At 43.4% G+C, this 27,762-nt stretch overlaps 1 protein-coding gene across 2 annotated transcripts; it reads left to right on the forward strand.

The window, feature by feature from the left end:
• Positions 1–475: 475 nt before the first annotated feature.
• crebbpb (CREB binding lysine acetyltransferase b) lies at positions 476–27,723 on the forward strand. 2 transcript variants are annotated; one of them, XM_058049341.2, is made up of 31 exons: positions 476–1,332; positions 9,544–10,151; positions 12,414–12,557; positions 12,641–12,896; positions 12,969–13,082; positions 13,562–13,813; positions 13,892–13,988; positions 14,833–14,970; positions 15,058–15,175; positions 15,261–15,432; positions 15,518–15,580; positions 15,885–16,006; positions 16,174–16,362; positions 16,446–16,814; positions 16,893–17,072; positions 17,438–17,612; positions 17,687–17,805; positions 17,886–18,125; positions 18,211–18,299; positions 19,888–19,968; positions 20,067–20,123; positions 20,221–20,298; positions 20,955–21,022; positions 21,104–21,254; positions 21,345–21,491; positions 22,516–22,629; positions 22,721–22,886; positions 23,623–23,790; positions 23,900–24,061; positions 24,134–24,415; positions 24,492–27,723. In XM_058049341.2, the coding sequence occupies exons 1-31, from the start codon at positions 1,248–1,250 to the stop codon at positions 26,784–26,786; spliced, it is 7,299 nt and encodes a 2,432-aa protein (XP_057905324.2). In that variant the 5' UTR covers positions 476–1,247; the 3' UTR covers positions 26,787–27,723. The 2 variants fall into 2 exon arrangements, with proteins under 2 accessions (XP_057905324.2, XP_057905325.2); XM_058049342.2 differs by having other exon boundaries at positions 16,449–16,814.
• Positions 27,724–27,762: the final 39 nt, after the last annotated feature.

The raw sequence follows: 27,762 nt of genomic DNA on the forward strand, positions 1-27,762 counted from the left end.
TTTAAGAACTGAAATTTTATATTTTTATATAAAAATCCAATAAATATTACATACTTATTATATTTTTGCTCATAACTGAAATTGTAATAATGTCGAGGATTAATCAAGTTGTGTTTTAAATTCTACTGAATTTGTGTGAAAAAATCTATTAGATGGCATTACGGTAGCTATTTGCTGTACGTCCACTTGACGCACGTTTTTTTAAAATAAAAATAGAATTTATGTTAGATTTATTTGGATTTTTTTTTTTTTTTTTAAGAACTGAAATATTATATTTTGACTTATAACTGAAATTGTAATATGTCGAGGATTAATCAAGTTATGTTGTAAATTCTACTGAATTTGTGTGAAAAAAAATCTATTAGCTGGCATTACGGTAGCTATTTGCCGTACGTCCACTTGACGCACGGTGGGGCACAGGTTTACGTCATTACGTCACAGCACCGTCCCCCTCCTCCCCCCTTCAGTCTAGCTGGGAAGAAAAAAAAAACTTTTTGTATCGTAGGAATCAACAGCCGCCATCTTGACGCGGCTCGGAATCGGGATTTCTGGGCTAGCATTAATTGTAAAAATACCGAGCGGGGCCACCCAGACACACCCCGAACGGCGTTTTCTCTCCCAGAATCGAAGCGTGAGCTCTCCCGGCGAGGATTAATGCCAACATGTGAGGGCTTTTCGGGGTTTTTGTCGTGCCAAAAGCCCACTGTAAATTTGATTTCCCTTTTAGCGAGCAGTGCTTCTCGCCGTATCTCCGGCGTCGAGACGCTGTATTTCCCCGGGCGACAGCGACGAGAAAAATAATCCGCTTCATAGAAAATATTTGTCGATTTTTGCTCTTTTTATTGGAGCCTGTGTTGGATTTTAAGGAGTCTCGATTCGACGGCGAAAAAAAATGACTCCGGATAGACGCGAACCGGCGATCTCCGGAGAAATGGCTTCGCTTACGCTTTGTGTGATAATTCATGGTTGATTTACTATTTATTTTTCTCGGCGCAAAATATTTTTGGATGCAGTTATTGAGGATAATTATGTGGGTGTTGGGTGTTGGATTATCATGGGGTGATCTTCCGTGGCGAAGCGTGGCGCTGTTGCCTTTCTTTTGAAATCCCTCTCACCGGGCAGCCTTTTTGCCACTCAAGAAAAAAATACTTCCATTGAGCCTTGGACGCGCTGTCATACTGAAAGTTAGCATTTCTTTAAAAAAAAAAATAAAAAAAGAAGCTTCTACTGCTACAACGCCCACCAGAATGGCTGACAACCTGCTGGATGTTGGACCCCCAACTGCAAAGCGACCCAAACTGAATTCGCCTCTCTCAGCATCGGATGGTCCAGGTGAGTCGGTGCTGCTTCCTGACACTCTTAGCTAGCTAATGGCTACACTTTCGGTTTGTCAACCTCCTGTAATAATGCCACACGCTAACAGTTATTAGTCATGTTTGCTGATACATTGCTGCTGCAAACTGGTCGGATAGTTTGAGAACATTTTGCATGGCACTTTTATTGCTCGGAGGCAAACGGGAAGGATTGAAAACTTGGGAAGTTGAAGTCAGTTGTCACAAAGTCTGGCAATGGTGGAGAAAGTGGATTTCAAAACGTTCATTCATTCATTTTCTACCGCTTTTTCCTCACGAGGGTCACGGGGGTGCTGGAGCCTATCCCAGCTGTCTTAGGGCGAGAGGTGGGGTACACACCCTGGACTGGTGGCCAGCCAATCACAAGGCACATATAGACAAACAACCATTCACACTCACATTCATACCTATGGACAATTTGGAGTCGCTAATTAACCTAGCATGTTTTTGGAATGTGGGAGGAAACCGGAATACCAGGAGAAAACCCACACATGCATGGGGAGAACATGCAAACTCCACACAGAGATGGCCGAGGGTGGAATTGAACCCTGGTGTCCTAGCTGTGAGGATTTCAAAACAATCAAAGATTTAAAAAAAAATTCCAGACTGTGATGGCAAATTTTGCTGGACGATTGTCCTCCTGATAAACAATAATATTGTCAACAATTTATGATTTAAGACCATTTCTTAATTAATATAGCGATATGTGATATAATCATACAAATGCTTCTTATCAAAAGCAATGAACTCTGCAAAATATTGGAATTGGAATTTATTAATTCATTTTCTATCGCTTATCCTCATGAGGGTCGCGGGGGTGCTGTCTTCGGGCGAGGAAAACCGGAGTGTCAAGAGCTTTTAAATTAAATAATTTAATAATCGAGTGGTTAGCGCGCAGACCTCACAGCTAGGACACCAGGGTTCAATTCCCCCCTCGGCCATCTCTGTGTGGAGTTTGCATGTTCTCCCCGTGCATGCGTGGGTTTTCTCCGGGTACTCCGGTTTCCTCCCACATTCCAAAAACATGCTAGGTTAATTGGCGACTCCAAATTGTCCATAGGTGTGAATGTGAGTGTGTATGGTTGTTTGTCTATATGTGCCCTGTGATTGGCTGGCGACCAGTCCAGACCAGTACCCCGCCTCTCACCCCAAGACAGCTGGGATAGGCTCCAGCACCCCCTGCGACCCTCGTGAGGATAAGCGGTAGAGAATGAATGAATGAATGATTGACGTTTAATAACATTGTGTGTGGAATATGCTGTTTACGTTTAATAGGGTGCAACATTTTGTGAGAGTTTGGAGTTTTGTTCAAGTTCAAGTTTTGGATGTAGCAAAAATGCATTTGGTGCACGATGAGGTGTTTTGCTTCGGGAATCACGGCAGCGGAAACGCAAGTTCCACCGTTTTGCAGTAACTTCATTCTTTCATTGTTTGTCACAAGCTTTTTCACGTCTCAAGAGGATGATGAGGGCTGACATTGACATCCGATGGTGTCATGGGAGATTGCACCAAGAAATGATTCCATCGTGTAGCACACCGCAGACGCAGATGGCAAGTGGCGCAGTCAGTAGTGCAAAGCCCGCCTTTCCCCATTGGGAACAGGAGACTGAATCACTGATGGGAGGGTTCATGGACTCCGTTCATTCCGCTATAGAACCAACATGCCCAGGTGTTGAGACAGATGGTCCACTTGTTATCCAGCCAGGTGTACAAGCGTAAAAAGAAGCAAACCACTTTGTAAACAGGACAAAAATTATGAAATGCTTAGAATTAATGCACCTCATACATACAATTTTGTACTTTTTTCAGGTTCACAGGCTCCATTCGTTCCGCTATAGAACCAACATGCTCAGGTGTTGAGACAGATGGTCCACTTGTTATCCAGCCAGGTGTACAAGCGTAAAAAGAAGCAAACCACTTTGTAAACAGGACAAAAATTATGAAATGCTTAGAATTAATGCACCTCATACATAAAATTTTGTACCGTTGTCGGGTTCACGGACTCCATTTGTTCCACTATAGAACCAACATGCCCAGGTGTTGAGACGGATAGTTCCCTTTGTTATCCAGCCAGGTGTACAAGCGTAAAAAGAAGCAAACCACTTTGTAAACAGGACAAAAATTATGAAATGTTTTGAATTAATGCACCTCATACATAAAATTTTGTACCGTTGTCGGGTTTACGGACTCCATTTGTTCCGCTATAGAACCAACATGCCCAGGTGTTGAGACAGATAGTTCCCTTTGTTATCCAGCCAGGTGTACAAGCGTAAAAAGAAGCAAACCACTTTGTAAACAGGACGAAAATTATGAAATGCTTAGAATTAATGCACCTCATACATAAAAGTTTGTACCGTTGTTGGGTTTACGGACTCCATTTGTTCCGCTATAGAACCAACATGCCCTGGTGTTGAGACAGATAGTTCCCTTTGTTATCCAGCCAGGTGTACAAGCGTAAAAAGAAGCAAACCACTTTGTAAACAGGACAAAAATTATGAAATGTTTTGAATTAATGCACCTCATACATAAAATTTTGTACAGTTGTCGGGTTCACGGACTCCATTCGTTCCGCTATAGAACCAACATGCCCAGGTGTTGAGACAGATGGTCCACTTGTTATCCAGCCAGGTGTACAAGCGTAAAAAGAAGCAAACCACTTTGTAAACAGGACAAAAATTATGAAAAGTTTAGAATTAATGCACCTCATACATAAAATTTTGTACCGTTGTCGGGTTTACGGACTCCATTTGTTCCGCTATAGAACCAACATGCCCAGGTGTTGAGACAGATAGTTCCCTTTGTTATCCAGCCAGGTGTACAAGCGTAAAAAGAAGCAAACCACTTTGTAAACAGGACAAAAATTATGCAATGTTTTGAATTAATGCACCTCATACATAAAATTTTGTACAGTTGTCGGGTTCACGGACTCCATTTGTTCCGCTATAGAACCAACATGCCCAGGTGTTGAGACAGATGCACAGGGTGTCCCACTTGTTATCCAGCCAGAGGTACAAGCGTAAAAAGAAGCAAACTACTTTGTAAACAGGACAAAAATTATGAAATGCTTTGAATTAATGCACCTCATACATAAAACTTTGTACCGTTGTCGTGTTCACGGACTCCATTTGTTCCGCTATAGAACCAACATGCCCAGGTGTTGAGACAGATGCACAGGGTGTCCCACTTGTTATCCAGCCAGAGGTACAAGCGTAAAAAGAAGCAAACCACTTTGTAAACAGGACAAAAATTATGAAATGCTTAGAATTAATGCACCTCATACATAAAAGTTTGTACCGTTGTCGGGTTCACGGACTCCATTTGTTCCACTATAGAACCAACATGCCCAGGTGTTGAGACAGATAGTTCCCTTTGTTATCCAGCCAGGTGTACAAGCGTAAAAAGAAGCAAACCACTTTGTAAACAGGACAAAAATTATGAAATGCTTTGAATTAATGCACCTCATACATAAAATTTTGTACCGTTGTCGGGTTCATGGACTCCATTTGTTCCGCTATAGAACCAACATGCCCAGGTGTTGAGACAGATGCACAGAGTGCACTCACTTGTCATCCAGCTTGGCGTACAAGCGTAAAACGAAGCAAACCACTTTGTAAACAAGACAAAAACTGAAATGCTTTGAATTAATGCACCTCATACATCAAATTTTGTACCGTTTTTGTAACACTCGCGTATATAAAGTGTCTGAAGAAGCCACCGTTACAGGGACTGAGAGCGTATAACGCATGCAAGCATTATATCCCGCCTCTTCCTGCTTTGTGTAAGCCGATGTAACACATGCACGCCTATTGGTTGTTTCAGCAAATGCCAGGAATTTAGCAAAGTTTAGGTATCATTGATGGGGTGTCACAAGACATCCAACTCAATAGACGGGACAAGATTTTAAAAATTTCGTAGAAAAAAAGCACAGTGGGGTAAAAAAACATGCCAGGACTAACTTTTATACAATGCATGTGGGTTTTGAAGTGTTTACTATCCCATAAATTGATCCTAAACGATATTATTGTCAATATTTTTGGAGGACAAATAAAGCGATATGCTATTTTATGTGCCGGTATACCGATATAAATTCTTCCAATGATAAGATCAAATGTAAACAAACCAAACAAATTGTGTCGCAGCGGATATATGAAATGAATAAAATACTGTCATCGTGACGATAAGAAACATTAGTATGGAGAAGTATTTACTTGCAGATCGTTCAATCGTGTCACAAAATCATTATAAACACTGAACAATCCCCTCCCGACCCTAAACAGGTTGAAATTCCTAAAGACGCCACCATCAGGCACAAGCGGTTGGAGTTCCTGATTCCCTACCAGTAAATGAAATGCATTGTAATCTTTCAACGCCATTTTGGTTGTGTGGAAGAGTCAGAAGGGCAAGCAATAAGTAACAGTTAGCATAGAAGATGCGGGGTTGCTAATAGTCTTTTCCCACCACAATTAGTGGCTCTACCAGAGTTTTTACACACTGGTAGTCAATACTTGTCAATACAATACTTCTATAGACGCTAATAAATCAAATGTGTAACAATAACAATAAAGAGGGAGCAGGATAACTATTGCAACAACACATCATTAGTGACATAAAAGTAAGCTGTCTCACAGTGGTCTAAACCCATCTTACGTTCCCTATTAGTGGGTGAACAATCTAACGCTTGGTAAATTCTGCTTCACAATGATAGGAAAAGACTATAAGGTAATCCTAGTAATGGGACGCACCTAAGCCTTCTGAAAAAACCTCCAAAAAGCTACTACAAAGCTCCATTTACATCATGTGACCCGCATATTAACCAAGCTACAGTGACATTGTGATTGAAACTGCGAGGTCCCCTTTTTGAGGACCTTAAAACTAGCCCCTGCCACCAGTTTCATTGGTCATCACAAAGCTTGGTGGAGACGTCAATCATGACAGGACGCACAAAAAAAGTCTGAAGAACCTATGTTACCAAACAAACAGAAAATCGGCCATTTTGGCCGGCGACGGCGGCGGCGAAATTGTCCTATGGACTTTGACCAAATGAGCCCAATGTCCCATTAATGGACAGCTTTAATGATTGTTATAAATATTGTTACACCCAAGAACTACATCGCTTGCGTAGTGACACCTCGCACACACCCCCACTGCCTAGCGACTAGCTTTACCACTCTCTTGCTCAGACCACAGGCGAAAGGTAATGACGCCACATGTTGGAGCGTCCGCCACCGCTGCTGTCTTACCGTTTTTGAGACACAAACAAGAAAGGTGAACGTGTCTGTGATGCTTTTTGTGATCTCTATTCATACCAAGTTCATCTTCAGGCTGCGCATTTCATTGTACTATCAACACGTGTCGAGTAATTTTGTGCTAAATATAACTACAAAGACAAAGTTTTCAAAAGTAGCCTAAGGATGTGTGTGTGCTGGCCTGCCCAACCTGCACAGCAACTTGTATCATCACCTGGGAGACGTATTTAGTGTATGTCTCTTATGGGTGATCTACTACGTTGTACATTAGTAATAACATCATGCTAGGTTAGCTTTTTGGCTGAAGGGAAAACAAGATGATCCAACTTACAGGTCATTTGTCGGTTGCTGACTGATGCATAGACGGCACAGCTCCAGGATTTCTTTAAGATGTAGGCTTCCATGAAGTAGTGGGCATATGCCCAGAGTGGGCACCCCCATTAGCTTGGGGCCGGGATCTTCCCTTAAGGAAGAAGTGTTTCCCTGCATGATGTCATAAAAACCCACAACTTCAAAAGTGACCTTTTGAATGCCACTTTTTTTCACCTTTGTTGCTAATAAACAGTAGCGATGATTGTGACTGTTATACCTCCAAATTTTGAAAATTCCACTATTTTCCTCTTATAGGCTTTTGTGTTTCTATTCAGTTCTGGCAGGATTTGAGTTTCCACATGTTTGATTTGTATCTGAGCATGGACATGCCTGATTTTCCCAAACGATGAAAGTTGCAGGGTTTTTTTAGCTTTTGTGATAACATTTCTGGAGAAAGTTGCAAATTGTTGCATGTTGCCTTCTGTGTAATTAAAAGTAGTCAAATAATAAATAATGATTGAACAAATATAAAGCACGGAAAAGCAAAACAGGCTTTATTCAGCCACATAAGAACCTTGACATGAGAATAAAATACAGTGATGCCTTGGTTAACATCATTCAGCCGTTCCAGAAAATCCGGCTCAAACCAAAACAGACTCTAACCAAAACAAATTACCCATAGAAAATCATGTAAGTCCAATTACTCCATTCCTTTAATTTTTATAAAACGCATTTTCTTGACAATATCAAATTTTCTATAAATAGGTTGCAAATTGTTGCACGTTGCCTTTTGTGTAATTAAAATTACTCAAATAATAAATAATGATTGAACAGATATAAAGCACAGAAAGAGTGAGAAAAGCAAAACAGGCTTTATTCAGCCACATAGGAACCTTTACATGGGAATAAAATACAGTGGTGCCTTGGTTAACATCATTCAGCCATTCCAGAAAATCCGACTCTAGCCAAAACAAATTATCCCATAGAAAAGTTGCAAATTGTTGCATGTTGCCTTCTGTGTAATTAAAAGTAGTCAAATAATAAATAATGATTGAACAAATATAAAGCACGGAAAAGCAAAACAGGCTTTATTCAGCCACATAAGAACCTTGACATGAGAATAAAATACAGTGATGCCTTGGTTAACATCATTCAGCCGTTCCAGAAAATCCGGCTCAAACCAAAACAGACTCTAACCAAAACAAATTACCCATAGAAAATCATGTAAGTCCAATTACTCCATTCCTTTAATTTCTATAGAACGCATTTTCTTGACAATATAAAATTTTTATAAAAAAGTTGCAAATTGTTGCATGTTGCCTTCTATGTAATTTAAAATTAGTCTAATAATAAATAATGATTGAACAAATATAATGCACGGAAAGAGTGAGAAATGCAAAACAGCCTTTATTCAGCCACATAAGAATCTTCACATGAGAATAAAATGCAGTGGTGCCTTGGGTAACATCATTCAGCCCTTCAGAAAATTCAACTCAAACCAAAACAGACTCTAACCAAAACAAATTACCCATAGAAAAAAAATTACTACCATGTAAGTCAAATTACTCCATTCCTTTAATTTCTATAAAAACGCATTTTCTTGACAATATAAAATTTTCTATAAAAAAGTTGCATGTTGCCTTTTTTGTAATTAAAATTAGTCAAATAATAAATAATAATTGAACAAATATAACGCACGGAAAGAGTGAGAAAAGCAAAATTGATTCAGCCACACAGGAACCTTTACATGGGAATAAAATGCAGTGGTGCCTTGGTTAACATCATTCAGCCTTTCCAAAAAATTCAACTCAAACCAAAACAGACTCTAACCAGAACAAATTATCCCATAGAAAATCATGTAAGTCCAATTACTCCATTGAATTCATTTCTGTAAAACACATTTTCTTGACAATATAAAATTTTACAACGAAAAGGCATGCAAATGGCAATATACAGTATAAGCCTAGTGCCCATGTGACAGAAATCGCGTCACATTAATCTAGCAAGATGCTGCGGCACTCCGAGTGTTCATGTGATTAAAAAAAAAACAACATTTTTGGCTTAAATAAGTCTTTAAAAAATCAAAATAAAATAAATGAAGGGAGAAATAAATATGAAAATTACTTAAATAATGAAAAAAATACAATAAATAAAAAAATTAACAGTGGGAGGCAACTTAATGACCATTGGACATGCAGGTCCCATGTTGAGAGCATTAGAGAATCCCTAGTCTGGTGTAATATGACTGCGTGCAAACTCCATCAGCCACAAGCTCTATTGAGGGGGCGTGTCAACATGTGGCGATGAAAACGCTCAGACGTTTTCCAAGAAAAAGGCTCACCTTGAGGGTTCCTCAAAGACGCTGTGACTGCTGTGTCTGATAGCAAACACCTCGGGCGAGCATTATTCAGCAACATGTATTTGAAATGCATTTACGCCCGACGAGTCTTGGCTTCCCCGAGCACGGCATTCTCAGAATCTTCTGGTAATGTTTCAGCTGATGTGGAACACACGGCCTTGAGGAGCTGCTGGAAGGCAGTGTTGGATTACCTTATGCATCAAGATACATTTTGTCATATGTCACCCCCAAAAATGCAATCTTGCTCATATTACCTTTTCTTTCTTTTATATAGATCTTGTTTCTCTGTTTGACTTGGAAAATGACCTTCCAGACGAGCTCATCCCAAACGGAGACCTATCTCAGATGGGAATGTCCTCAAACGGTGGCCCGGGCGGAGGAGGGCCCCCCAATCTCAACTCCATCGTGTCTGACGCCGCCGCCAAACACAAGCAGCTGTCTGAACTCCTCCGTCCAGGTAGCTCCTCCATCTTGGGAAGTTCCATCAACTCAGCCAGCCCCCAACAGGGTGGCATGGTGGGAGGCCAGCTTGGAGCCGTGCTGGGTAAAAGTCCCCTGGGGCAGGGGTCTCCCAATCACCAGTCACCCCAGTCTCAGAAATTAGGCTTAACTACGGGACAAGGCAACGGGGGCATGGGCTACAATCAGGCCATGTTGAGCAGTGGACAGGGTCACGGGGTCTTGGGCCCGAGTGGACAGGTGATGAATGGAGCTCTTGGACCAGGAGGTCGAGGACGACCTGGCATGCAGTACCAGGGCCAAGGTATGCCGGTTGGTGCGGGCGTTGGAGGAAGTGTGCTGGCTGAGACACTCACCCAAGTCGGGTCACAGCTGGGCGGACACAACGCGCTGACTCCTCAGCAAGCTGGACACATGAATAAGGTGAGGTCCAAATCCATCTCGCTTTCAGGACTGAAAGGGACTGAAAATGGACCCAATGTTGTCCCTCACTTATTGCTCCTATGCTTTAGTCTTTCTAAAATGTAGAATTTTCCTTTTTTTTCGTTTCCGTCCCTTTTCTCCATTTCTCCCCGCCTGCTCTCTTGCCTCTTGGTCTTAGATAATGGAGCTGTAAATCAAGTTTAGAGGGCTTACTTGGGGTGTTGCTGGTGTGGGGGATGCAATAGAAAACGGGCAAGTGGAAGAAGAGAAATGGGGGTGGGGGGGTGTTATTCCAAGAGAAATCCAAACAGCAAGCAGTCTCTATGCCATCCTCCGGCTCGCTGGCACTTCACACACAATAAACGGAGATCATTAAGCTAGGAGTACCTTAGCCAGATGAGGTGAAAGTCGTGCTCTGGTGTGACTAGCAGAGAGACATCAGGCAAGCGCTGCGTGTGTGTGTGTGTGTGTGTGTGTGTGTGTAGGAGGGGGAGGGGCAGGCTGCAACCCAGCGGCTCTGCTCAGCTGTCTAGCAAACTGGTCCTTCCCACTTGATGTCTCCTCCCACATCTCTGTCTTCTAGGCTGGGCCTGCTCGCTCTGCTGGAGCAGCGCTGAGAGCAGGCAGCAGACAGACTGATGCAGGGAGCTATACATAAGGGCGTGGGAATAAATCACTATCACAGAATCATAACAGTAACTATATCTGCCTTGTACAACCTTTTTTTTTACATTTCACGATTTTCCTAAATCCTCTAGCAGACAAGTGTTAAAGATGTTGTATGTCACTGACAGTGGCACCCATTTTTGACTACAAATTGTTGCTTATGTGGGTGAGGATGCATCTACGGGCATGTACGTGACCAATCAACTTATGTGGGCCAAACCAAAACTGACATTTTTAATGCATTTTAACTCACAATTGTGGAAAAATTGCAATTTCAGTCTGAGTGAGTCAGTCAATTGTTCAGTGTGTTCTTTTAGACCACTATTGGTAACATATACCAGCTGGTGTTGGTGGTGTTTTTATATTATAAATGTTAGAAATTTAGTATCAGCCAGACTTGTCAGATGATTCTGTTCCACTCCGATCCTGTAGATGGCGGTAATGCACATTACAAAGTGGTTAAAAACAGAGCTGCGGTGGAAAATAGTCTGCTGTGTTTGGCAGCTTTGGAAAAAGACAATATCTCTATACATACATACATTTATTTCATTAATTACGTTACGATTTTTAACTTAATGCATGTACATCATGTCAAGCCACACCTCTCTGTTATGACAGCAGACGGAAGCATAGTGTGGCGTCTCCACACAATGTATGACACTCTTTTTTTTTTAAAAACTTTATTCTAACCCGAACACATCAACAGCAGTGGAATTCCAACACCATATACTATGTCTCCAACTTGCAAACGGTAAAATGGGCATTTTTCACACACACATGCAAATGGTGATTAATTATGATAATCCATTTGATTAAAATGTTGAATCATTTGACAGCCCTAATATACATTCATTCATTCATTTTCTACGGTTTATCCTCAAGAGGGTCGCGGAGGGTGCTGGAGCCTATCCCAGCTGTCTTGGGGCGAGAGGCGGGGTACAGTCGTCGCCAGCCAATCACAGGGCACATATAGACAAACAACCATTCACACTCACATTCATACCTATGGACAATTTGGAGTCACTAATTAACCTAGCATGTTTTTGGAATGTGGGAGGAAACCCACATGCATGCACGGGGAGAACATGCAAACTCCACACAGAGATGGCCGAGGGTGGAATTGAACCCTGGTCTCCTAGCTGTGAGGGGTGCGTGCTAATTACTCGACCGCTGTGTAGCCCTCTACTATACAAATCAGTCCAATATAAGGGAATTATGATGTCATACCAATACATCTGATAACTGACCTTAAAAGAAATGCTCCGAGGCAAGATTACCTGTGCTGTGCAGGTGAGCAAACCAAGCGCTGCTTTTTTTCCCCTCCTACCAGTGATGTTGACGGCCTCCTGAAACTTCCCTACCTTTCTTTAGGAAGACATTTCACATGCTAGTTGTACCAAATGCTCTGCGTTTTGAGAAGCAGAAAATTATCAATATCAGTTTTAAAGAAAGATATCATGCATCTCTAATATTTACCGCCGGAACGACCACACGAGGACAGGACTGTCTAAATGTCTGAAATAAGAACACTCATTAATCATCTGATGGTAGGTTGCGGATGTTCTGACCTGTCTTTGTTCCATCTGTCTGTGCTAGATGGGGATGTCGGGGGCTCCATTTGGCCAGCAGTATGGTCCAACAGGGGTCAGCGCCCAGCAGCTCCAGAGCAAGTCAGTCCTTTCCAACAATCTGCCTCAATTCCCGTCTGAGTTAAAGGGAGCTGGGAGTGTTTCGAACATGGTGAGTGTCAGCAGGATCTTTGGAGAAATTGGAAAAACGCATGCAGGCACAGATGACAGGACCGTGTCGTCATTTTGTCGCAGTCCCAGATGCAGCAGCAGGTAGCGTCGGTGGGCATCGTCCCCGGGGGGCCCGGCGGCGTCTCGACCGGCCCGACGGCCGATCCCGAGAAGCGTAAACTCATTCAGCAGCAGCTGGTCCTGCTGCTCCACGCACACAAGTGCCAGCGGCGGGAGCGGGCCAACGGGGAAGTGAGGGACTGCACTCTGCCCCACTGCCGCACCATGAAGAACGTCCTCAACCACATGACCCACTGCCCGGCTGGCAAGTCCTGCCAGGGTGAGTGTTTTTAGTGTCATACCTTTCATCAGTCATCCACTTCATTTAATGCTTTTATTTCTCCTCCCACAGTGGCCCACTGTGCGTCATCCAGACAGATCATCTCCCACTGGAAGAACTGCACACGGCACGACTGTCCTGTGTGCCTACCACTAAAGAATGCAAGTGACAAGAGAAACCAGCAACGTGAGCGCACTTTCTTTCACTGTATCAATGTGGAGATCAAAGGTTGAACAGTTCATTTTTTTGGGTGGAAAAAAGCTTTTGGCATCAAGTCCATGTGTTACATGAGGTGCTGCCACCTGGAGGTTGCAACACGCTGAGGCAATTGTGGGAGGATTCCTTAAGAAAGGCTCGGCATGTACTGGGACACCCAGGGGAGGGGCTTGGTTGCTCTTTTATGAGTGGGGGCAGGGCCTCGGGCCAGGCTGCTCTCTGATAGGCTCAATGACCCAGTGACGGATTTAAATCCCCCCACAGAGGCAGCATGCTCCCTGTCAGCAAGCAACACAGCAGGAAGCTACCGTCAGAGATGCGACAGAATGCTAAATTTAACATTTATACTTTATCCCCCCCAAAAATGTTTTGTATCAGAAAAAATACACAGAATTAAACCCAAAATATGTTGTGTGATTAATGACTAATTTTTCCCTTTACTGATAAAGCTATGCTAGGTTCCCCTGGCGCCAACCTGCAGAACGCAATCAACACCGTGGGGGCGGGCCAGCCCAGCGCCCCGACCATTAACAGTGCAACCACACATATAGACCCCAGCTCCATGCAGAGGGCCTATGCCGCTCTTGGGCTCCCCTATGGCAACCAGTCCCCTGCTCAGGTTCAGGGCCAGAACCAGGGCCAGGGTGCTACTCAACAAACCCCCCAGGGACACCAACAGCTACGTAATATTAACCCTCTAGGTACAGAACAAAATCTATTGTTTCGGCTTTCAGTAAAAATGGCTTTGTTGCTTATGTCTGTCCCTTCATGATTATCAGGCACTAATCAGATCAACCAGATGGCAGCAGGCATGGGTGTCCCCTCTTCAGACCAAACTGGCTTGCACAGTGGCGACTCTTTGCCCTCCGCACTCAAGTGAGCATTCGTAGATTAATCATTTCTTTAATATTTCAACACATTGCAGTGAAATAATTAATTGCAATCTGTCGAGACAACATTTCAGCATTTTTAAACTATGCATAATGTTTACAGTGTATTCTCTTAACAGAATATTTTCTGCAAATTAAAAAAAAAGGTTCATTTTGTTGTTTCTCATTTTAAGACTTAAAATAATTCATATTCAACCTCTATGCTACAAAAATTAAAAAAGTATAATGAAAAATTATTATTATTATTTAATTATAACTATATAATTATTATTATGAATAATAATAATTATTATTATTTTGTTGAAATTGCTACTTTTTTTTCTTGTTACAGTACGACTTTTCTTCTGACTATTCTTTCAAAATGACTGCTATTTTTTTCCATTTCTGTTGTTTTACGTTTTATAACAATTTCAACTTTATTATGGTAAATGTTCTTCTCGCAAATGACTTTATTTCCATAATATTTTCATTTTATTCTTATAACATGTTTTTTTTCTGCAACCTTACTCTCCAATGATTACTGCTATATTTTTTCTCATAATATTGCAAGTTAAACATCTTTTTTCTTGAATATTTCAAGAAAATATTCATCACAATTTGTGAAAATAATTTCATCACAAAACCACTACGTTATTCGGATAGTCATGACTTGTTTTTGTTAGATAACAACAGTTTTTTCCTAGTATTTTGCTTTTATTCTTGTAAAGTTACTGCTGATCTCTTCATTTTTGCTGTAGTTTTTTTTCTGTTTTTTTTAGAATGTGCTGTGGGCTACAAATGGCCATCGCTACCTATGATAATAATTATTCCCTTCTTCTATTGTCCTTCAGTCAGTTGTTGCCAGATGGATCAGTGGCAGGAGCTATGGGAAACCTGCCCGCTGCCACCCCTCTCTCGGCTTCAGGGGTCCGGAAGGCCTGGCATGAACACGTCACTCAGGACTTGCGCACCCACTTAGTGCACAAACTGTATGTTCCAATCAAAAGATCAGCACTGGCATATTAATTTGGAATATGTAATGAATGAGCTTTCCCCCAACCGCTAATTATCTGCAGAGTACAAGCCATATTTCCTACACCGGATCCTGCAGCGTTGAAGGACCGAAGAATGGACAACCTGGTGGCGTACGCGCGCAAGGTTGAGGGTGACATGTATGAGTCGGCCAACAGCAGGGTAAATGAAACCAGTAAAAGCAGGGAATTTTAGATCGTCACACAGTCTTGTAAACAACTTTTGTCCCTTCTGGTTCTCTGACCAGGATGAGTATTACCACTTTTTGGCAGAGAAGATATACAAGATCCAGAAGGAACTGGAGGAGAAGAGGCGCTCGCGGCACCAGCAGCCCGGCATGGTCGGGAACGCTGGTCCGCAGCAGTCACAGATGAGTCAGCCCAACGCAATGGGCCCGGGACAGCCTGTCCGACCTCCCAGTTAGTAGCCAAAATCTCTGACTGGTGGATGGTTTAGTTGGCTGTTAAATAAATGATTAATTTGATTAATTTTGTTCCACCTCAGATGGACCTGTGCCTATGCCAAACATGCCAAATCAAATGATGAACCGAATGCAGGTGCCCCAAGGTATGTGTGCACCGAAAGCAACCATTTTATTGTTTTTAGTGCACTATTAAAAGAATAGATTTGGCAAAATGTATACACTTTCAGCCATACAACCCCTGCTCTTGCACACTTAACAAAACATAAACCTTATTATCTCAGTTAAGCACTGATAATCCTACATACCGCATCTCAATGGTTCCCAAACCTTTTTTGCATTGCAGCGCCCTCCTTTTAGAGATGAACCAATTAACCGCGACCAACGATGGATCACTGTATTCAATTCCAGCGACTGCCCAGTATAATAAACAAATGTGTATTCCTCCAGGAATCAATCAGTACAACCCAATGGCAATGCAGAATGCCCAGATGTCACAGACGCCCTTGGGGGCGCGGGCTCCCTCCCCCATGAACCACCCACAGCAGATGAACATGAACTCCGTCCCAGCGGTGAGCTCTACCTATTCTGTCTTTCAGATTAAGATTTTATCATAAAAATACTAAATTTTACTTGGCTAACCTGTGTGTGTGGGGGGGGGGGGTAAAGTCGTGTTATGCAAATGAGACGTAGACACACAAATATCATGATGTTAATCAATATCTTGTCTCTTTGCTAGATGGGCATGTCCCCTTCGAGGATACCGCAAAATCAAGGAATGATGGGTAATCATTCGAATAACATGCTTCCCCAGTCGGCCAACCAGGGTCAGTTCTTGCCTCAGGCGCAATTCTCTGCAGCTGCTGGAGGAGCTATGAATGTGAACGTCGGTATGGGTCAGCCTGTCACGCAAGCTGTCGGTGCACAGGTGAGAAGCTGTGTGTATAAAAAAATAAAATAAAATTAAAATCATCTTTACTAATTTCTTCATTCGTACAATTTTTTTTTCAGCAGCCGCCAAATTCCAACCTCCCTTTGAATGCGCTGGGAAGCCTTAGCTCACAGTTGCCCTGTGGCACAGCAGCTCAGCCAAGCTTGGGCGGCACCCCTCCTCCCAACCCCTCCACCACCCTGCCAGTGCATCAGCAACACCATCCACCCGCGCAGGGCTCGGTGCAGCCACAGCCCAACACCCCTGGCTCCACGAGCGGGCCCTCCTCCAACCAAACCCACATACCAAGCAACCTCCCTCGTCCGCCCTCCGCCATGAGCACTGCCTCAGACCCTTCCCAGCCGCTCACCCCCCTGCAGCCCCAGCCTGACACTTCCAGCCAGCTGCAGCAGCCCACCTCAGTGCCGGCACAGCATCCCAGCACACCGGTGAGATACCAGAAAGTCAAAGTGACTGTAAATGAGGACAATATTTCTATGTCTGATCATGACCCCCCCCCATTTAAGATGTCACAGGCTGCTGCTAGCATTGATAACAGAGTGCCCACCCCAGCCTCGGTGGCCGAACTTAACTCTCAACAGACCCTGTCAGACATGACTGCCTCTGATGTCAAGGTCAAATCTGAAGTAAAAGACGAAGATGATGACAGCAATTCTGGAAACAAGACAACTAGCATAAAAGAAGAGGTACAGTAACTAATGAGTGTTTTTTTTAATGATCTGTTATTGGTGCAATTGTGAATGTTAGCAAATGACGTTATAATTCCCCCATAACAGCCTGTACACACCTGCTGATGGTCTAATCCACGTGTCGACAGAGGGCCCAAGCACTGCAGGTTTTCTTTCCAACCAGTTTCTCCAGCTGGTGATTTAAATGACGAGCTCCTTCCCTCAAACCAAAGGAGGGTCAATCATTAAAATCACCTGCTTTAGTGACCGGCTGCAAAGAAAACCTGGAGTGTCTCGGCCCTCCATGGCATGAGTTTGACACCCCTGGCCTAATCTATCTATCCGCTTTCTGACTCGTTTATCTTGATTCTGTTGTCTACCAGGATGATGACACCAAACCCTCACTGGTGAAGAAAGAGGAGGAAGATGCAACCGAGCCAAAGCAGGAAGCAATGGAAACCGAGGACAAGAAGCCAGAGATAAAGGCTGAACCCAAAGAAGAGGGGGAAGGCGGGGCCAACAGCACAGCCACACCTCCTACTCAGAGCCGCAAAAAAAGTGAGAATCCAGGCATCATCTGTGTTGCTTGTAAAAAATATATGCATATCTAATATTTATTGTTGCATTTACAGTTTTCCGACCTGAAGAGCTAAGACAAGCCCTGATGCCAACACTCGAGGCCCTCTACAGGCAAGACCCCGAGTCCCTGCCCTTCAGACAACCTGTGGACCCCTTGCTGCTAGACATCCCTGTGAGTGTACACTTTTCCATGCACACCAATTCATTTAGACATTTTTTTTTGTAAATGTCGTCCCTTTCTCGCCTCCTCAGGACTACTTTGACATCGTGAAAAATCCCATCGACCTGTCCACCATCAAGCGCAAACTGGATACAGGCCAGTACCAGGAGCCGTGGCAATACGTGGACGACGTGTGGCTCATGTTCAACAATGCGTGGCTGTACAACCGTAAAACATCTCGCGTTTACAAAAACTGCACCAAACTGGCAGAGGTGTTTGAGGTAGAGATCGAACCCGTCATGAAGTCCCTGGGCTACTGCTGCAGCAGGAAGGTGAGATGACGCGGGACTGTATCCATATCAAATGCCACTTTTTTATGACACAGATACATGATGCGTATCTTTGATGTCTCCACAGTACGAGTTCTCGCCCCAGACGCTCTGTTGCTATGGTAAACAATTGTGTACTATCTCAAGGGATGGCATCTATTACAGCTATCAGAACAGGTAAGCCTTAAAAAGGATGGTAAAGGTGAAGGATACCACATCCATTAATAACACATAGCACTGCATTCATTTCCACAAATGTCTTATGTCCTAAATTGTGATCAAGTCTAGTGTCAAAGTCTGCAGAAGCACCCAGGATTCCCCCTGCTGGACAGAACATATTACTGCACCTGAGCAAAATTTGTATTTTCTGCTTGCCTAAATTTATCATATACCATAAAACCAAAACATTCAGTAAAATATTATGTTTTCATATTTATTTTATTATAAAATTTTCCCATCATTATTGTGGTATCCGCGCGACCTGAAAGTCTAAAATTTAATCATTTGATTTTAACCTTCCTCTTGAGTTAGCTTTCTGGTATCATCTCTTATGTTAACGGGTCGGTTTTGACCCATGTATTAAATCAGCTATAAAATACACTAAAAACAATAAGTTACCATCAAATTTGCTTCTCGTGTCTTGGTTACCTTCTTAGATAGATAGGCTGCCTCATCCATTAAAGTGTTGGTTTTAATACTTTTGGTGTGGGCATGTAGGCCTTTTTTTTGTCACTATACCCCTTGATTTCAATTTCCAAAAATGGTAAAATGAACCTCAAAAGAATCATATTAATAAATTGAAGGTTCTTTTGTTACCTGGCTATTGAACATATCTCTTAAATCAATTAGTCTTATTTATTTTCTCATTTTAGTATTAATCACTAAAGAAACATCTATGGTGTTGGGGTCAATTTTGACCCATATATATTAATGTCAAGAAAAGGTAGAAAAAGTTATTGTTTTCAGCAACAGAACTTTAGTATAAACTGAAATCAAAAAGCAGAACAGGTCCAGATCTTGGGTCACTGTACTTCTTGCCATTCTTTCCATGATCCAAATTGTAAATGTGAAATCAGCCAGTCAAATGAGTGAATTCACCTCACATGCCTGGACATTGTTTTTCTGCTGGTATACTGGAAAAGCGGTCAAAATGAGAATCCCCTGAAGCTTACATGATGAGAAGAGGAGCTGGTTGTCATTGTGTTGGCTGATTGTACACTTATGATTTCAGTCATGGCTCAAAATATTGCTTTATAGTCTTATTATTATAACCAGGTCGAAACCGACCCTAACAATACATTGGTCATAATTTCAACCAGATCATTTTAAAATGTAGTAAAAAATATTTTTTGGTTTTATTTTGTTGAAATAGTTTCCTGACAAAGTCAGAAAGCCTTGATGCAATAAATAAATGTTATGTGATTCTTTTTATGCATTAAAATGTAAAACGGGTTAACAAGCGGAGGGTTAAAGCCTCTAAAATAAGGTTGAAAGGTCAAATACATAATTCAGTCACGCTTATTAACTGTTTTGATTTTTGAGTATGCAAAAACATAATGACATAACAAAACTCATATTAGTTCACAATAGAGAGGCTTCTGGTGTTTTTAGTTAGGTTAAGTATTGAAATGTGAAAGAGCTGTGAATAAATTCATACACAGGGATCCTTCGTTTAGCGTCATTTTAGTGATTAAGTGAATTTCTGCAAAATGGACAGTCCTCATTATGCCGCTGCATTTCACCAATATGATCTTGTCGCTGACAGGTATCACTTCTGTGAGAAGTGCTTCAACGAGATCCAGGGTAACAGTGTGACCCTGGGGGATGACCCGGCACAGTCGCAGACGTAAGTTACTAGGAACATGAACAAGACATAATTTAAGACATTTAGAACAAAAGCTGACATTATTCCTTTTTTTGTCATTTCTCAAAATTTTGCTTCAGAATGATTTCCAAAGAACAGTTTGAAAAGAAGAAAAATGACATGTTGGACCCTGAACCGTGAGTACTACCTGTACTGTCTACTTGATGTCTGATGACTGTGTTGATGCCTCAGTCCTTAACAAGGAGTGCCTCTTGTAAATGTCTTTCCTTGCAGGTTTGTTGAATGTAAAGACTGCGGACGCAAGATGCATCAGATCTGCGTGCTGCACTACGACGTCATTTGGCCATCAGGGTGAGTTTCACCATGACGGCCACAAAAAAAAACTAGCCATTTTGCCCATCATCCACAATCCTTATGTGAGACAAAAACACACATCTTTTTCTTTTCTGTGAATTTTAAAGACATACAAAAACAGCTAAGAACGCTCTTAATGGGACACACCTACTCCGCCTAGAAAACTCCAACAAAGTTTCATATAGTAACATGTAATACTTGCAGTACTTTACTGTACTTTGTTTATTTTAAGCATTCCCAGAGCTTCCTTCCTGGGCCCATTGGCTGCCAGGTAGTGCTAGTTACGAGTCAGTGTGCTGTGGCGAGGTGTCACTATACCTGTAACCTAGTTCTTGTGTGTAACAATGTTAATACAAATATTAATAACAACACTGTCGCTGTGGCTTGGTTATGTTATGGAAATGTAGCATTGTTGCCGCTTTTTTTGTTGTTTTTTTTTTCAGAAGGCTTTATAAAACTAATAGGTGCATCCCATTACATGTGTTAATTAGCTGCCTATATTTTTAGCTGTTATATTTTTAGAACGCACAGAAAAGAGAGACTTATGTTTATGTTCCACATAAGGATTGTGGATGATGAAGTGCAGAATCCTTCAAACTACCCAAGCACAGACATTTCTCTTTACATGCCTAATTGTCTCTTTTGCCGTTTAGCTTTATCTGTGATAACTGTCTGAAGAGGGCTGGGAAAACCAAAAAGGAGAACAGGTTTTCAGCCAAAAGTAAGTTCAATGTCAACATGAAACAATCAGAAGAGTTGTACTAGTGGGTATAAATGGAATTATCTTTCCTTTTGCGTGTAGGGCTGCAGTCTACGAGGTTGGGGACGTACATTGAGGACAGAGTGAACAAGTACTTGAAAAGACAGAACCACCCAGAGGCTGGTGAGGTGTTTGTGCGAGTTGTTGCCAGCTCTGACAAAACAGTGGAGGTGAAGCCTGGAATGAAGTCCAGGTAAATTCCTTTTTTCCAGTGAGCCATTTCATCTGCATGGATCACAATGGAGATGGTTGGACACGTTTGTGTTGCTTTTGTGCTCCGCAGGTTTGTGGACTCGGGTGAGATGGTGGAGAGCTTCCCTTATAGAACCAAAGCACTTTTTGCATTTGAAGAAATCGACGGTGTGGACGTCTGTTTCTTTGGCATGCACGTCCAGGAGTATGGCTCAGATTGTCCTTTTCCAAATACAAGGTAAAGCAAAGCACCAAAGAAATCCAATGTTTGTCTTCAGTCATTCTTTTACCTGAAAAGACAAATTTTGCCCATCATTTATAATCTTTATGTGAGACATGAACAAACAGTGCATTCTAAATATATAAGAACGCTACACCTAGCATTAACTTTTGCAAACCAAAGTCGGTGTGGCGAGGTGTCACTACGGTAGTAATGTAATTCTTGGGTGTAGCAATGTTAATTACAATGTCGCTGTAGCTTGGTTAACATACAGGTCACATTATAAAAATTTTGCATTTTTTTTTCTTCTTTATTTTGAACATGAAAAACATCCAAAGCGCAACAAACCAACCAAAATCAATTCAAATAAAAATACTTATGTATATATAAACGTACACATGTTCGAAAGGGAGTGGGAAGAAGTCAAGACTTATCTAGTCCCATGAGGTTGGAATCTGGGTGGTTAGGGGGGGTGCCCTAACCACCCAGATTCCAACCTCATCCTAACAAAACATATATTATTCCTTGTCTACACAGAATAAAAACCCCACATCCAACCACCTTCACCCAGCTTGAGGCACCCAACCATGTGCCAATCACGTGCCAAACACATCATCCTATCGTACATCGTCCAGTACAAAAGAAAGAAAGAAACCACTCCAACTAAACAGTCACCACACCAGTCATCACAAGCTAACATAGATATTAAACATCAATGTTATAGTATTGTTTCAGTGAGACTGAAAAATAAAAGTATGTGAGAGGAAAAAAAGAAAAATATTCTTTAAAATACCTCAAATTAAATAATTAAATTAAATAAATAATGATTACATTAATAAAATTATTTTTGGTGTTTTTTTTTCTCCAGAAATCTTTATGGGCAGAAAAGCTGCCTAATTTTTGCTGTTTTGTATCTGAAGAATGCACAGAAAACAGAAGAATTTATGTTCAAACATGTCACCCAAGGATTGTGTATAATGGGCAAAACAAGAAATCCTTTTAAAATGCAATTTCATTTATAACTATTTTTTTTGTCTTGTAGGCGGGTTTATATATCATACCTCGACAGTATTCACTTCTTCAAACCACGCATGCTCAGGACTGCAGTTTACCATGAAATATTAATAGGCTACTTGGAGTATGTCAAGAAACTGGGGTACGTTAAAAAACAAAACAAACGCTCATCAATTATGTTTTCATTTGATAGTAGAGCAGTGCTAAAAAAAAAGACTATGCATCCCCTTTAGGTATGTGATGGGTCACATCTGGGCCTGCCCACCCAGCGAAGGGGACGACTACATTTTCCACTGCCACCCTCCTGACCAGAAGATCCCCAAACCCAAGCGGCTCCAAGAGTGGTACAAAAAGATGCTGGAAAAGGCTTTTGCTGAGAGAATCCTACATGACTTTAAGGTCAGCAAATTATGTCTTGTTTGTTTCTGACCCCCCATCCCCAATGCGACTTTTTAGATGCCGTAAGCATGGCTTTCTGATTGAAACGTTTTTGAACGAGCATGTAGAGTTATTGTGTGAAGTACTGTTTGTCAACAGTACAAATAACTTTTTAATAAGAATACAATGCCTTGTTTATGGCTGTTAATAGGTTCCATACCCGACCGGGATTAGTGAATTTCTTTTAGTGAATTTATTTATAAACGGACATTAAATTTATTTATACACTAAGACATAGACATACTATGAGTAAAATAAGCCGTATAAGACACGGATAAGGCTAATGTTGGTGTAAATGTGTTCCGTTGTTACTGTCGCTGAGTGGAGGTGCAGACAGGAAGTGACATTTGGTATTCAGACTTGAGTTTCAGCTTGTGTGTTACGGCCGCAGCGGTATCATGTGTTTTTTTTAGGGATTATTGTACCTGTTGTGAGCTCATTTATACTTGCCCCAAGACTCTTCCAGTGATCAAGTCTGGTGCTTGTGTGTCTCAACAAACATTACAGTTTTTGAATGTTGCTGGTGAATACCTTAGTTGTATTTTACTTAATTTTCTTGCTTGGAGATTCAAAGGTTTGTAAAATGCGCTTAATTGTGCATATTTTTGGCTAACAATAGCCGACACAGACATTTGTGGAAAGTTTTGTAAACGTTCCCACATTCTGCCACTATACTGTTCTGTGTTTCTGCCTCCAGGACATTTTCAAGCAAGCAACGGAAGACAGGCTAACCAGTGCATATGAGCTGCCGTACTTTGAGGGGGACTTTTGGCCTAATGTGCTGGAGGAGAGCATAAAGGAACTGGAGCAGGAAGAGGAGGAGAGGAAAAAGGAGGAGAACACGGCCTCCTGTGAGACGCCGGAGGTGAGCTGAAATAATCTGAGGATTAAACATTTGGGGAAAGGACCTGAGCAAGGTCCTTTCAACAGTTGCTATTTGCATGCTTTTTATGTTCATGTGCAAACATTTGAAGGGAGCCCACGCTGACAGCAAGAATGCCAAAAAGAAGAACAACAAAAAGACCAACAAGAATAAGAGCAGCGTCAGCCGTGCCAACAAGAAAAAGCCTGGGATGCCCAATGTAGCCAATGATCTGTCCCAAAAGCTCTACGCCACGATGGAGAAGCATAAGGAGGTGAGCCATCCTCATAACGTCAATTTGTCGTCATGTCGTGTTCTATTCCTAAAATAAACATCCTCCTACCAGGTGTTCTTTGTCATCCACCTTCATTCCGGCCCGGTCGTTAACACCCTACCACCCATCATGGACCCGGACCCTTTGTTGTCTTGTGACCTGATGGATGGCCGTGATGCCTTCCTGACATTGGCCAGAGATAAGCACTGGGAGTTCAGCTCGTTGAGACGATGCAAGTGGAGCAGCATGTGCATGCTGGTGGAGCTGCACAACCAGGGCCAGGACCGCTTTGTCTACACCTGCAACGAGTGCAAGCACCACGTGGAGACGCGCTGGCACTGCACTGTCTGTGAGGTAGGAAACCCAACATTTTGAAATAATGTACCAGTTGAATGTCCGACCTAAACGTGGTATTCCTTCTCTGCCACAGGACTATGACCTATGCATCAACTGCTACAATGCAAAGGGCCATGAACACCAGATGGTGAAGTGGGGCTTAGGTTTAGATGACGACAGCAACACCCAGAACGCAGAGGCTTCCAAGAGCCCTCAGGAAAGCCGACGTCTCAGCATCCAGCGCTGCATTCAGTCCCTAGTGCACGCCTGCCAGTGCCGCAACGCCAACTGCTCCCTGCCGTCGTGTCAGAAGATGAAAAGGGTGGTTCAACACACAAAGGGCTGCAAGCGCAAGACCAATGGTGGCTGCCCCGTGTGCAAGCAGCTCATCGCTTTATGTTGCTACCACGCCAAGCACTGTCAGGAGAACAAGTGTCCTGTTCCGTTCTGTCTCAACATCAAGCACAAACTCCGTCAACAGCAGCTACGGCATCGGCTCGAGCAGCATCATTTGATGCGACGCAGAATGGCCACGATGGCTGGAAGGGGTATGCCCATGCCATCGCCACCAACGTCGTCTGCCCCGGATACTCCCAACTCTGTGCAGCAGCCCAACACACCGCAGACCCCTCAGCCCATGCCCAATCAGCCCCAACCACCTCAGCAGCAGCAGCAGCAGCAGCCGGCACCCAACCATGCCAATGTCGGCCAAGTCTTCCCCAACAATGGTCGCATCAGCCAGCCCCCGACACCGATCCCGCAGGGCAAACCAGGTCCTCAGTCGTCGCCGCTCCATCAGCAGCAGTCTCCATTGCCCAGCTTACCACATCAACAGCAGCCTCCATCTCAGATGGTGCAGCAGCAGCAGCAACAGCAGCCCCTGCTGGCGGCGCTGAAGGTGGCTAAACAGATTGAGATGGTAGCAAAAGCAAAGCAGCAGCAGCAGCAACAGCAGCAAAATTACACCATGAATGGGATGCCGATGAACCACCCGCGCATGATGGGACCCATGCAGGGTCAGATGCAGATGATGCAAGGGCCCCGGGGGCCTCAGGTGATGCAGGCCATGCAGCAAGGACAATGGGGTCCGGGAATGCAGAGTCCCATGCAGAAACCTCAGGGCCATCCGCAGCAGATCCCTCCACAACAAGGTGTCATGGCCGCTCAGCAGGTTCAAGGCGCCACCATGCAGCAAGGCCCGCTCATGCAGAGGCCCATGATGGCCCAGCAACAGGCGCTCCAAATGCCCGGAGTCATGCCTCCCCAGGGGCCCTCCCAACAGGGCATGACGCCACAGCAGCAGAATATGCCTCGGGGGATGCCTGGTAACATCGCACCCAACGCTTTGCAGGAGTTACGGCGCACCCTGAGATCTCCCAGCTCTCCCCAGCAGCAGCAGCAGGTCCTGAACATCCTCAAGTCGAACCCCCCGCTCATGGCTGCCTTCATTAAACAGAGGGCGGCAAAATATCAAGCGAGTCAGCCGCAGCAGAACCATCAATCCATGCAGGGATCTCCGGCAGCAATGCAGGCCATGATGCAGGTGCAGCGGCCTGGAATTCCCCCTCAGCAGCAAGCTCCTCAGCAGGTCGGGCCGCAGGGTATGGCCCCCATGGGACCCCAAGGCCAAATGATGAATGTGGCTCCAAACTGCAATCCTCAGCTTTACCGCAGACAGCAGCTGCTGAGGATGCAGCAACAGGCGCAGCAGCAGCAACAGCAGCAGCAACAAGGTGGCATGCCTCAGCCCCACGGTCAGTTCCCCCAGCAGCAGCCGGGGCCGGCCACCTACTCCCAGCTCCGTATGCAGCAGCAGCAGATGGCTATGCAAGGAGGTGTCGGGCCTATGGGCCAGCTCCCTCCCTCTTCCCAAATGGGCCAAGGTGGCATGGGCATGGACGGGCCCCAGAACCTTCTGCAACAGCGGATGCTCCAGCAACAGCAACAGCAGATGTTGAAGCAGCAGATGGGCTCTCCGGCGCAAGCTAATTCCATGAGCCCTCAGCCGCACATGCTCCAAGGCCAAGCACAGGCCAGTGCTCACTTAACTGGCCAACCCATGGCAAACTCTTTGGGCAACCAAGTGCGCTCGCCAGCCCCGGTCCAGTCGCCTCGGCCGCCTTCGCAGCAGCCCCCGCATTCCAGCCCCTCTCCACGGATGCAGCCTCAGCCCTCTCCCCAACATGGCGCCCTTCTCTCAAGCTCCCCTCACCCCGGCCTTGGAGGACCTATGTCAGGCCCAATGGAGCAGGGACACATGGGGACGCCGGAGCACAGTGCCATGCTTCCACAGCTCAACACACCAAACCGAGGGGGCTTAAGTACTGACATGGGCATGGTGGGGGACCCGACGGGAGACACGCTGGAGAAATTTGTTGAAGGATTGTAGCAGAAGGTAGGTCTTGGTAAAACGGTTAGCGTCATGAGGCCTATGAACTGTGAACTGTCTGCTACCCGAGCAACTGCTTTTTATTCCAACACGGTGATTCACCAGTCACTGTTGCAAAGAGGACACAAAGGATATATTTTTTGGTTTGGACCAGCCAGGCAAGAATTTGCTGTGTTTCAATTTGGTTTGCATTTGTTACGCTCTGGTATTGGTATTTTTTTTTTAAAAAACCTCTCAAAACAAAAAATATCTGATTTTATTTTTCATTATTTTTTAATTTTGTATCTTTGCAAATAAATATTGTATTTGTGTTGAGCAGACTGTAAAAGTTCAAACTGGGATTTTTTTTTTCCTCTCGCCAGTTTTGACCTTTTGCTCTGTTGCTCCTGTTCCAGGCTAATTTATTCTAATATGCCATTTTTTTCAAAAGGACTGCCTTTGGGAAAGCCTTAATTTTCCTTCCTGCTTGCAGAATCTATGGAAGATTGACGTGTTTGTTTAGATCTAGGAACTATTGCACACATACAAACACAGCAGGCAGGTGATGGAAGACATCTGCATTAAAGCTTGTCCCTCCCCCTAATGCCAGAATGTTATTTTCTTTACTGGCCTTGGCTCCGTATTTGTCTTGCATATGTACAAATAATCACTTTAGTTTCTCTTTCAGTCCAAACAAATTCTCTTCCAAGTCCTGTTCTCCTTTTGCCTGTGGTGAGAAATGAACTTGTTCAACTGCTGATTTGTGTTTAGAGTTGTGTGCATCATTTTCTATCTTACATTAAACTTGAATCCATGACGAACTGTTCTCTCATGTCACGCAGCTCAACAGCACTGTAAATATGCTGAAAATAAGAATGAGATCACTGTACAAACTGGTTCAAAATGGCTCATTTCGTACTTATATACCATATTGTTTAATAAACCTGTGTGCCACAGACTTTTGACTGACTTTTTTTCATAATGGAATAGAATGGAT

Source organism: Doryrhamphus excisus, linkage group LG16, assembly GCF_037039965.1.
Source record: "Doryrhamphus excisus strain RoL-2023G ecotype Guam linkage group LG16, RoL_Dexc_Guam_v1.1, whole genome shotgun sequence".
NCBI classification, from domain to species: domain Eukaryota; kingdom Metazoa; phylum Chordata; class Actinopteri; order Syngnathiformes; family Syngnathidae; genus Doryrhamphus; species Doryrhamphus excisus.